General features: G+C 42.8%; 1 protein-coding gene across 8 annotated transcripts in view; it reads left to right on the forward strand.

Moving 5' to 3' along the window:
• The window catches only part of SYTL3 (synaptotagmin like 3), a 34,532-nt gene that overhangs the window by 20,558 nt on the left and 1,015 nt on the right, over positions 1-12,959 (forward strand). For 6 of the 8 annotated variants that reach the window (XM_083732448.1, XM_083732449.1, XM_083732451.1 and 3 more), the window contains 5 exons: positions 3,298-3,400; positions 5,119-5,289; positions 5,863-5,989; positions 7,016-7,124; positions 9,800-10,005. In XM_083732448.1, coding sequence (XP_083588574.1) covers positions 3,298-3,400; positions 5,119-5,289; positions 5,863-5,989; positions 7,016-7,124; positions 9,800-10,005 — 716 coding nt within the window. The remainder of the gene's footprint in view (positions 1-3,297; positions 3,401-5,118; positions 5,290-5,862; positions 5,990-7,015; positions 7,125-9,799; positions 10,006-12,959) is intronic. The other 2 variants (XM_083732454.1, XM_083732455.1) reach the window with 1 other exon arrangement.

Raw genomic sequence — 12,959 nt, forward strand, 5'->3', positions numbered from 1 at the left:
AATATAATTCCCATTTCTTATTTCCATTACCTTATGTCCCGGACCTCCTCTCACCTCCCCCTTTTGTATTCCAGTTCAAATTCTTAATTCAGCAAATCCTTGTTACGACTTAGTATAGCTTGTTTTAAATTATTATTCCACCTTTACATTACAGCTGGTAACCATTTAATTTCCATCCAACATCATTCTAACATTCATTAATTTTACAATATTTCTGTAGATAATCTTTAAATTTCCTCCAATTTTCTTCCGCCGACTCTTTTCCCTGGTCTCGGATTCTGCCGGTCATTTCTGCCAATCCCATGTAATCGATCATCTTCATCTGCCATGAAATTCTGTTACAAGTAAAATTGGGGCTTTAAGCTTTGACTCCTGCAAACATCCCTCCCTCCTTCTTTGGAGTGGTTTTCAGTTTTCATATAAATGGCTACCAAAAAGATGAGGTGGGATGACTGATAACTAAAGCCTGTATGAAGGACAAGAGGCAAAGTGGGTCATGCTTCAACCAAGAATATTTATGTTGGATGTTCACACTTAAAAATTGCATTGGACAATAGAATCAGACTGGGGAAATTGTTTGGTATAGACTTTTGTTGCTGTGTTATGGCCCTCTGTCATGTTACGGCTAAAATCTGGGTGCGGGGCTACACTGCCACCCAGCTCGTCGGACTAAGTGTCCGCGGGTCCCTGCGGAAGAAAAATGAGCTCAGCCGGACAGGAGCAAAATGCGGAGAGCCAAGGTTTATTGCGCAACAGGTTCAAGACGAGATTGAACAGCGAGAAAGGGGTGACATGAACTTTTGAAACTCCCTCCATGTCCCAGAATACAGTGCAAAATACATCCCAGTTACATCATGAATACATTAAGGAAAGGTTGGGTTACACAGATTACATCATGAATACATTAAGGAGAGGTTGGGTTACACCGGATTAACATAAGGAGGAGGGAGGGGGGAATATGCAGAGCTGGAGATATGCACAGATAAGCGGTTCCTGAGTGTATGCATAGTCTGTCACCTGGCATTGCCCGGAGGAAAGGTTTGGCAGAGTGATTTGACAGGATTAGGGTCTTGACACCTTCCTTGAGGAATTAGGGAGGACAGGGGAGGGGTGATGGAATCCTAGAGAAATTGAGCAAATATATTGTAGTGAAGAAGACATGCCCCCCCCTTCCGTAACAGTCAATTAAAAGAAAATAGGTAGATTTTTTATATAGTTTACATAAAAGGGACCCCATCTCACTTTATTGGCCGAGGGAGCCGGTGTACAGCTTCCGGGTCATGTGGCTAGCATGACTAAGCTGCTTCTGGCGAACCAGAGCAGCGTATGGAAACGCCGTTTACCTTCCCGCCGGAGCAGTACCTATTTATCTACTTGCACTTTGATGTGGTTTTGAATTGCTAGGTGGGCAGGAGCTGGGACTGAGCAACAGGAGCTCACCCCGTCACGGTGATTCGAACTGCCAACCTTCTGATCGGCAAGCCCTAGGCTCTGTGGTTTAGACCACAGCGCCACCCACGTCCCTCATAGTTTACATACATACATACATACATACATACATACATTCATCAAGCAGAAGGGGAAAACAACTATTTCCCATGCTGTTCAGAAACCAGAGAGGTTACAGATCAATGCAGATATTTTAGTCACTTCTAGGTATGCTTGGATGTAGTTGCAGAAGTTTATTTCACTGCAAACTCTTACTGACCATCAGGGGGCTACAGGCTGTTGTAATGATTTTAAGAAGTGAAACTGTAGAAATTACTTCCAGGGAAATGGATTTTTATCAAGTAGAGTCTAGCCTGGACTTCCCTGGAAGTATCTTTTTGAGGATTGTTTAAGCCCAGAGAGCTTGAAAGCCCAGCCACAGACATTTTTACTTGGGCATAAGTTCCACTGAGTTCCATGGAGTTTACTCTGGAATAAGTGCTTAAGATTCTGACTTTAATTGCAGGGTTGTAGTCATGTTGAACCTCAAGAGCCCTTTCTACTCTTTGACTATGCTAAAGCTAGGATTAAAGCAAAATGTTTTGCTTTTTAAGAAGCATGTGTGTAATGAGCAGCACTTGAGCTTCATGTTAAGTCATCCTTTGAGCAGAATGGGGAAAGCATTCTGGAATTTCAAAACTGCCCTAACACTTTCCCAGGGTTTGGTGCTGAATCTGTTCCATTGCCAGGTGATCAAACAAGCCCTTTCAAATGGACTTGGTCTTCATACAAACCTACAGGCCATCAAGATGATCATAATGCAAGTGTGGATGACCCTGAATAGGAGAAACAGGAACAAAAGGAAGTTAAATAAAATAACAACAGATTCAGAAATTGACTTTGCATTGCTGAGGGGGAAATCTTTTTTTAAAAAAAAACAACAAATCTGTAAGGGAGGGGGCAGGCTTAATAAAAGGATTGTATGATAGTGCTGGGTTGAGTAATAGCGGGAAATTCTGCACCTGCACACTTAAAAAAAAAGAAACTCAGAGCTCCTCCAGATCAGTGGCTTCTGGTGTGTGAATATATTCTGCAACATGACACTGATGCAAAAAGATGTGCATTAGTGGTGACTTTATACTGGACTTTCCACACTGCATTCTGCTTTATTAGTTAGAATCACAGAATTGCAGAGTTGGAAGGGACCACAAGGGTCATCTAGTTCAACCCCTTGCAATGCAGGAATCTTTTGCCCAATGTTGGGGTTGAACCCACAACCCTGAGATTAAGAGTCTCCTGCTGTACTGACTGAGTGTGATCCTGGGTGTGCATTATTGCCATTTAGAGGAGCCCTCTTACACTGTAACTCAATGAAAGCAGGACAAAATAACAACCACTTTGGGTTATTTTGTGGTATGAAAAGTTACAGGATTTCAGCAGGAAACTATGGGGTGTACAAGACTGGAAATGAAGCAGTATGTCTGCCCCAAAACATTTGGCAGCATAAGCAGTATTAAAAGGGGGTTTGCATATAACTGCTCCAATAGCATCATAGGCACAAATCATCATGGATGCACAAGAATTCCCTCAGTGGTAGCTGGGGGTAATCTTCTATTCTTCCTCAGGTGCAAAAGACTACATTTTGAAGGCTCAGAAAAATGTAATATTTATGGAACAGCTAGCTTGAGGGAATATATATTGATGTGTGCAGCTAACAATAAGCTGATAATGTAGAAAGGCCTAGAATGCTGCAAGAAAAAAATTTATCAGTAAATGCTACAGAGATTAAGTAGTAGGAAGCACGTGGTTTCATTTCCTCTCCCTCTCTTTCTTCGGCTCTTAACTGCTGTTTCCTTCTCTGATTGCAAGGTACATCAAGACTCGCTTGCTGCCTGATAAATCTTCTCAGAGTAAACGGAAGACCTCTGTGAAAAAGAACACATTGGATCCAACCTTCCAAGAAACATTAAAGGTACACTAAGCAACATTTATAATCCAGATTTCTACGTTCCCCACTCTCACCCTCGCTCTTGTGCACAGCTAAACTCCTGCTTTTAGTGGATCTAGAAGCAGAGCTTCCTGCGAAGGAGATATCAGTGGTGCTTAACTAAAAGATGAAACCACATATAAAATTGATAGCAGTCACCCAGTTAAAGCATTTAAACAGTTCAGCAGTAGGTTAAAATAAACATTTGGCCCATAGTCCTCACCTGAATGCCTTTGTGAAGAGATTGTGAATCATATCTCCAAAAGAAGTTCCATTACTGAGGCATTGCCATGGAGAAGATCCTATCCAAAGCTCTATACATGGGGCTGTGGCCATCAATGGGGCCCTGAGAAGGGCCTTCCCCATATCTGGCCAAATAGGCGTATATAGGAGGAGGCTATCCTTTAAGTGTTTGGGACCTAAGTCAATATATGCTATCGTTAGTAACTTGAATTGAACCCAGTAGTGAATAGGCAACCAGCACAACTTCTGAAGGACAGGTGTAATATGATTTTGGCTGTTCATACCACACAGTAGCCTAGTGGCAGCATTCTGCACTAGCTGCAGCTTCTGGACCATCTTCAGAGATTGCACCATGTAGAACACATTGCAGAAGTCTAACCTAGCAGTCACTAGAACATGGGCCACTGTGTGGCTAAGCTATCTTGACCCAGGAAGGGGCACTGCTGGTGAATTGGCCAGAGTCGGCAATAGGCACTACTAGCCATGGAAGCCACTTGGGTCTCAAGTGACAAAGCTGGATCAAGAAGTACCCCCATGTTATGGACCTGCTTCTCCAGAAGGAGTTTAACCACATGCTGACAGGTTTATTCCCTAATTTCCCACCAAAAGTGCCTCCATCTTGTTTGGATTCACCTTCAGTTTATTGGCCTTCATCCAGCCCATTAGTACCTCCAGATACCAGCACAGCACTTGCACAGATTCACTGCATAACTTGGATTGACTGAGCTTGGGTATCATCAGTATACTGATATATTTCCAATATATCAGAATCAGCCTGGCCTTTAAATAGCTCTATTAAAATAGCTGCCTGTCTTCTGAATTATGATGTGGCCAAAGCTATATAGACTGGACTTGAAAAAATCCTAACCAAAATAAGGTTGTGTATTGTTCAAAGGACAACTATTTGCTTTTAAGAGCCTGAGCAAATGTCTCTTCTTTCAAAGGTTAAAGGAAGTGAATCATGATTTGGATGGAATATTTATAAAGTTGAAAGGAATTAAAATCTATTGTGCCAGCTTCCTCTTTTCACAATGAATGTCTCAAACATTGCTGTTTGAACTTGCTAACTTAAAAAAAAAAAAATCCAACTGTTACATTAAAAGGCATTATGAAAAGTCAGTACCACTAGCTGTTGCTGTGATGCATCAGTGCAGTGTTTCAGGATACTCATCCTTATATCATAGAGGGAGGGAATTGTACTTGATTTCTGAACTTTCAGAAGATATTTGCATGCTTTGATGCTGATTAAGTACATGGGCAGATTTCTTTTAAAACATTAACTGACTCACCAGGTGAGTAGACCACAATGGGTTGATCTTACTGGAGCACAGCACTCATTTATCTTTAATAGCTATACAGCAGAGGGAATTCCTTCATTAATCTGGCAGATTTTAATGCTGCAACTTCATAAAAATATGTTAGTCTTATGCATTGCACTGTGGTACTTTTGATGCTTACAGTACAAGATTGAATACTCGCAGCTGGAAACTCGACAACTGCAAATATCTGTATGGCATGCTGGAACTTTTAGACATCAAGTATTCCTTGGAGAAGTGGTGATCCCATTTGAATCTTGGGATTTTGAAGACAGTTCAACTCAGTCATTCAACTGGTATCAACTCAAAGCAAAGGTGACTCCAGCTTTGTATTAGAGCTACATATTTTCCAGCAAACACACACACACACACACACACACACACACACAGAGAGAGAGAGAGAGAGAGAGAGAGAGAGAGAGAGAAGTATGTTTGTATATGAATATACAGTGTATGCTTTTAAAATCCCAACATTCTGATGCAAACTTATTTTGTCCACTATAATGAAATGGATAGTGTCATCAAAGAAATTGATTAAGTCTTTAGACATTCATCCTGATAGCTGAGTCACCTCGAGTCACATCCTAACCTGTCACTATATTTTTAACAAAAAGAAAATTATGGATCCGTGGTCTTGCCCTAGATGAAAGTTTAGCTGCTTATTCAGTTTTATAGTATGGGGCCATTGAAATATGAGATCAGTTATTCCTGTTAGTGTCTAATAACTGTGATTATTGCAGGTAGACTTTCAGGCTTGACCTGTTTTATCATTTGAGAATAATGTCACAACTGATTATATGAATTAATTATGAGAAGAGAGGAAAGGCACAGGGCAATCACAAGCTGTCAACTATGTTTGTGTGTATTCTTCTCTCAACTTCTGTATAGCCCGAAAAGCCTGGAGATAATGTACTCCAGTACAGTGGAGAACTTCTGGTGCGTGCAAAGCTGGTTTCACCTTCCCTACGTAACAAGTTCCAATATGGTGAGCATGGGAAAGAAAATACAAAGCACCGTATGTATTAACTTTGCTATTAAAACTCTGTGTCAGTTTATGTAAAGTCCTCAAAAGTGACATTCACTTGTTTAGGGATCGCCAACCTTTTTGGGCCAGTGGACATATTTGGAATTTTAAGGAAAGTTTGTGGGCACCGGTCACAAAATGGCTGCTGTGGGGTGTGTGGCAAAACACAAAATGACTGTCATGGGGCACAGCAACAACACATATACTCAGCCCTCTGTCCCTGGGTCTTTGGTTTTTATTACACTAGGGATTTAGACTGCCAAATAGCTCTTGCATAGCATTCACCATTTGTGATGTGGCTTCTAGCAGTGTTGATGATTCTATGGATTATGATGGAAGTCATTAGTCTTAATTCATCTCTGGCACAGGACTTGCCCTACTATCAGACAGAATAAGGCAACTGCCTAAAGTGGGTGATTTTGAGTGCTGTGTGTGGGTGCAAGCACCCACTTTTTTTTATTTGCTGCCCCCGCACTGAACTATTTAGGGAACAATCCAAACCCTTGACCAGCAGTAGTAGGTCTCAATGGAGTAGCCTAGCCATCACTGTTTCACTGCTGGCACTGGAAGGTGGGTGGGGTCAGGAAAAATACTATGCCAGCTTCTGGCTGGTACAGCAAAGAGACCCAGATCAGGACTGTTCCTGACAGCAGCAGGGCCCGCTCAAGATCCAGCACATCCTGTGCCTGCCCAGCCCATCCCTTTCTCTCCACACTCCTGCAGCTTTCTGTTTCTGGAATCTCCACTGTCTGCCATTTGGGAGGGCACATTGGAGTGTTCCTCATTAACAAAACTCTCTTGCCAGTGGTGGGGCTATATGAAAGGACACTTTCACTCCAAACCTCCCTCTAGCATGGGAGATTGGGGGTTTGGAGAGCTATGTTAGTCTGTAAGACATTGTAGCATTTTGGTCTTCTTTTCATAATCTCCTTGCTCACAGTAATGGCAGCTGATAGCACCTAGACATTTTACCCTAAACACTGTGATGAGACTCTGCTGGTTTCTGCCCTCTTTCAGGGATGGAAGAAAAAGCACATCCTGAGTACCAGCTTCAACTTCTAGTTCTTGGAGCCCACAACTTGCCTATGCTAAGACCTGATGGCCTATTGAACACATTTGTTAAAGGGTATGGTTTGCAATACTGTTTAAAATGTAATTGTTTTATTATTTATCATGCATTAAACTTTTTGAAAGTTAGTTTAAGAGAAAACCTTATATGTAAAATCAGGTAACTGTTAAGTGTGTGCAGCTTAACCTTATGCTCAACAAACCACTGGTACACCCTTTGCAATTCTTCTCATTTCAGTGGGAATAGTTAAGTATGGGCTTAAATATCTCCTGTCAAAATGATGGCGTTAAAGCTGTTTAACTATAGCTGGATTGTAGACATTATCATCTGCATGGCAGAATATTTCTGGGCATCACAGAGTGAGCCCAAGATTGGTCCAATTCTGTGACTTGGGTTTAAAATGCAAAAAGATATAGTGACCATGGTGGTTAGCTTGTAGTTGACAGATGACTGAGATGGAGGAAGTAAAAATATGTACAAGATAAGAATGTTATATCAATTGGCAGCATCGCCTTCTCACCAAAAAGGCCTTGAAGATAAAGGTGTGATCAAGGTTGAAATCTTCAGTTGGCTAGTAAATGTAAGTGATGCAAAATGTAGCTGCCTTCTTCTTGCAAAGAGAGTTGCCAGGAGCATGCAGCTTCATTCTTCCAGAGGCTGGATTCCTTTCTAGTCGCATGCATGTCAGGTCCTGATTTTGGCCAAAAGGCTGGCAGACATGCATTTCTAAGAAACGCCGGCCTTGTTTGTATGGGAGAATATAAAGAGGAGACTGCTTTCACAGCCTTAGTATTCCCTTCCTCCCAGACTTAGTTTAGCCAGTTTAAACAGAATCCTGACACTTTCTTTGAAAAAAGGAAAGAAAAATAATTGGGCATAGCTAATGATGCAGTAGAATGGTAAAAAGGTAAAGGTACCCCTACCTGTACGGGCCAGTCTTGACAGACTCTGGGGTTGTGCGCCCATCTCACTCAAGAGGCCAGGGGCCAGCGCTGTCCGGAGACACTTCCGGGTCACGTGGCCAGCGTGACATCGCTGCTCTGGCGAGCCAGAGCCGCACACGGAAACGCCGTTTACCTTCCCGCTGGTAAGCGGTCCCTATTTATCTACTTGCACCCGGAGGTGCTTTCGAACTGCTAGGTTGGCAGGCGCTGGGACCGAGCAGCGGGAGCGCACCCCGCCGCAGGGATTCAAACCGCCGACCTTTCGATCGGCAAGTCCTAGGCGCTGAGGCTTTAACCCACAGCGCCACCTGCGTCCCGCAGGTGAGGAGGTGCTTAACTCTTTTCTTGCCCGCTGCTTTTCACTGCAAAATCCCCCTGAAGCTACTTGTCATGAAAGGCAAAGAGCTTTTGCCAAGAGATGGGGGATGATGTGCACCGTACTGTGGCACAGGAATGGTACCTGTCCATGCAGGTCCCTTGTGTGCTACCTCTGGGGAAATGGTTAAAAGCAGTAATACTGGCCAGTAAGAATTGTAGTGATTAGCAGCCCCAAAATGGTACAGCCTCGTAACTGCCAAAGTCAAGAAGACAAATCTCTCTCTCTCTCTCTCTCTCTCTCTCTCTCTCTGTGTGTGTGTGTGTGTGTGTGTGTGTGTGTGTGGATGAGGGACAAGACCTTAGTTCAGGAGTGGGGAACTGGATCCAGCCAGGGACCAGATGCTTAATCTGGCCCCTCCCTGTGGACCAGCATTAACAGACACCTGTCAAAGTTCAAAGGGGCTCCCTGTACTGGTAGTTAGTACAGTTAGTACAGCCTGATGAGCTGGGATCAACTGATCAGTTGACTGATGTTGTCAGTAAGCCCTACATGCAAAGGAGTAGTCAAAAGCTCACGTTAAGCTCATGATTGTTCTTTTGTGGCCATGCCCTTATCTGCCCACCCAATGTCATTTATGACGTCATGTGCAAGGTTTGGTGGGCAAGGTTTGGTGAAAAGCTGCAAAACTGCCTCTCTGGCCAAACTGTGATCTGTGCCAGGTTTAATTATGCCCATGCACTAAAGGTTCCTTAAAGGTAAAGGGTAAAGGGACCCCTGACCATTAGGTCCAGTTGTGGCCGACTCTGGGGTTGCGGCATTCATCTCGCTTTATTGGCCGAGGGAGCCGGCATACAGCTTCTGGGTGATGTGGCCAGCATGACTAAGCTGCTTCTGGTGAACCAGAGCAGCGCACGGAAACGCCATTTACCTTCCCGTCGGAGCGGTACCTATTTATCTACTTGCACTTTGAGGTTGGCAGGAGGAAGGTTCCTTTCCCCTGCTTTATTTAAAGTCTCCTATAGTAAAAACAGAAAGACCCACAGAATTGAAGGATTGTAAGGTATTTTATAAAACTTTCCTGAAGTAATTCAAGAAGAGTAGCTACGTTAGTTAGTCAGTGCCAAGAAAAAAATGGCATTGTATTTTGGTACCTTAACAATTCATGAATTGTAGTATGAACCTTTGTAGGCTAGCGCCTGCTTCATTTGATGCCTGCATTAATTGTATCTCAAGCCTCGATAAATGTCAGACTTCAAGGTGCCATGAGATACTGGTTTGTTCTGCAAAGTAGGGGCAGAGTTCAGTCAAAGTTGAGCACTTTAAAGTCCCTGTTGCTTTCAAATGGGGCATGCTCAACTTCCTCACTGAAATCAAGGAGACTGAAAATGCATAACTTTAGCTGGATTGTGCCCTCACCTTTTCCCTGTCATAAATCTCACTGAATGGTTTCTAACTTTCTCTTTGGGAAGCTGCCTTTGCATCCTGGGGCAACGTGACTTAAAACAAAGGACTCCTGTGCTGAAGAAACAAGCCCAGCCACAATGGAACCACTTGTTTGTCTTTAATGGGGTTACCGCATCTCAGCTGCAGCAATCTTGTCTGGACTTAACTGTCTGGGATCAAGCATCGTTTGGCTTACGTGATCAGTTCTTGGGCGGTGCAAGACTCGGAAAACGTAAGTGGGAAAAATGAGACTTTTGTGCTGATAGATATCACAGTCACCCCACATAGCACAGTGTTGCATTACTATTGAGAGTTCAAGAGTCCTGCAACATCTGGAAGACCCCAGGTTCCTCACCCCAGCTCAACACGTGTGTTGAATTAAGTAATTCAATTTAAGTATTGTGTTTATGCAGAGCTTCAAGTCTGTTCAGAGCATATCACATATATTATCTTCCTGTAATTTGTACAGCACCCATGTAAAGAGAGGGCAGTTTTATCTTCATTTTGAGGAGTAGAGGTCTGAGGTTGGTCTCAGTGAATTTATGATATTCAAACCAGGGGTGACTTGATTCATAGCTGTTTGCGAACTACCCTGGCCATACATACATGAAAAGGAAGCGGGCCCAGAGATCCACAGCCCCATTTCATTCATTTAAATATCTACACAGAGTAGTCCCATTGCCATAGCTACATTGAGGAGATACCATGTGAGCTGGAGCATTCATGCAGATGCTCAGTCCTTTGGAAGCCTCACTTAAATAATAACTCCCTCAAAAAGTGGTGAAGTTAAAAATTGCATCTGATGGGCTTCAGGAGTCCACACACTAATGTGAATGCTCTGGTTTATTATATGATACTTCTCCCTTCAGCAGGACCATTTCGTGTGATGAATTTTTAAACATAGGAAATAGGGCACGTAAGTCCACCATACTACCTTAAAAGGAAGCTTTGGAGAACACACTGATAGCCACCCTATTGGTCCCTGGCACAGCCAATCAACACAAGCATTGGAACTTTGCCTTCTGGCCCAGTTAAAACATACAGTATACTAGGAGGATGTCACAGGGGAACGCCAACCTCCCCCATAGTTCACTATGGAAGCACTTCACATGTTGAGAACCACTGACCTAGTTGCTGCTTGCTGAATTAATCCACTGTATTCTCTGTTTTTCCTTGTTTTGGCTCTCCTCAGTTTGTCATAAAAGCCTTCTCTTTGGCAAAGAGACAAACAATCAAAGGGACAGAGCATTGCTGACATGTCATTAGCAACACTAATTGGAATTGCTCGCAGCAGGTGTTGTATCCTGCTAAGCTTTCCCTGTGGCAAGCCATTATTTTTCTCAGTGTCAAAGACCCATCTAATTAAAAGCTGGACAGACACACAAAAAATATAGCAGGACCAGCAAACTACTCCAAAACCCAGTTCAACTGCAAAAGATCATTTCGTAAACTGCATAGAATCTGATAGTTTATTTAAAAATGTATACATCTCTTGTAAATGAGGGAGAACTACTGCATTTATTATAAAGGTATTGTTACACGCCACCCCAATTGCCAAGCAGTGTGATATTCCAGGGGTTCCAGGCATGCTTACCCAAGATTCATGTTTCAGGAATGAGGCACAGCAATGACTGGTGCCTTTATGTTATATGGTTTATTTACACATATATACAACCTGACCCTATGATGGAGAGGTTCCCAGCATTATACTTCAAGAGGCTCTTGCTTCCTCCATAGGTGCAGCTTAGTCAAACATCAGCCATAGCTGTCTGCCTGCCTGCAGCTTTTCTTTAGCTTCTGCCCACATAACTTTCCAGAGACATCACTCTTAACTCTTGCTACTGCAAGCCCTCTTTATCTGTTGATCTATTTGCCATCTTACACAAAGTTCATTTGATCCATTGGCTTTTGTAATGACTCATCCCCCCACCCCAAGATGATTTTCTGGACAAGGAAAATTTAGCCTATCTTAATTAGTTCTCATCACTTGTTAATTCCAGGGGTTTAGCATTTCCCAGCACACAATTTAATACACACAGGTCTGTCTTAACACTTCAAGCATTGATTAATTTCTAACGTTTGCTTGCAATAGATTATACTCAACGATGATCCACACACTTAGCTGGCCAATTGTACTCTAATTCTGGAGCCCCCAACATGGTGCCCGTGGGCATCATGGCATCCCCAGACCCCCTGCCATTTCTTTTGAAAACATTTTTTGAGCTCCTTTCCAGCTTTTAAATCTTGCTGGAAAGAGAAGGGCAGGCCTCCAGCTGCCCTGCACTCTTCCTTTTCATACCCCAGATTGCATGTTGTTTAATTGGGGAGAGGTTCCTGGTATTTTGGCTGCTTTTTATTGTTTAACTTGCTTTTTGTTTGCCCGCTTCTTCTGCTATTTGGAGTGTGCATGAATATTTTGCTTCACTGAGTATCACCAGTTTTTTCTCTGGCAAAATGGTATTTTGGGGTGCCAGGGATTCCCATTATTTTGGTCCTGGAATTTTAAAAGATTGAGGACCCTTGCTTTGAGTGTGTGTTTCCACTGTGTACTTGCACCATGCAAAAGAGACCCATTGACCAGATAAATGCATGAAGCAGCCTGAATCTCAGTACTCAAAACTTTGTAGGAACAAATTTGAGAGAGCTGGTTCCGAATGTACAGTGGTACCCCGAGTTACATACACTTCAGGTTACAGACTCCACTAACCCGAAATAGTACCTTGGGTTAAGAACTTTGCTTCAGGATGAGAACAGAAATCGTGCTCCAGCGGTGCGGCGGCAGCAGGAGGCTCCATTAGCTAAAGTGGTTCTTCAGATTAAGAACAGTTTCAGGTTATGAACAGACCTCTGGAACAAATTAAGTACTTAATCCGAGGTACCACTGTACTGTCTTCAAAGGACATGGTTTCAGGAAAGGGCTTTGTAGAATGTAAACATGTTTAAAGCACAAAGTTTTATTTGTCACATATAAATAGATGTGACATCTCTGCAAAGGGAGTTGGAAGAGTAGACTGAACTTTTTGCTCTGCTTCCAAAGTTTGCATGTAAGATAAACAAAGAAACTGCTAGGTCTGACTCTCACACCCCAGATATGCTCTGTTTTGCAAACATAATGGTATCTATTGAAACTCAAGATGTGAGGAGCCTTTGCCTAATTCTTGATTGTAATTCATGTACTGCATTCTA

The sequence above is a fragment of the Podarcis gaigeae genome, assembly GCF_964106915.1.
Source record: "Podarcis gaigeae genome assembly, chromosome: 3".
Classification (NCBI taxonomy): Eukaryota; Metazoa; Chordata; class Lepidosauria; order Squamata; family Lacertidae; genus Podarcis; species Podarcis gaigeae.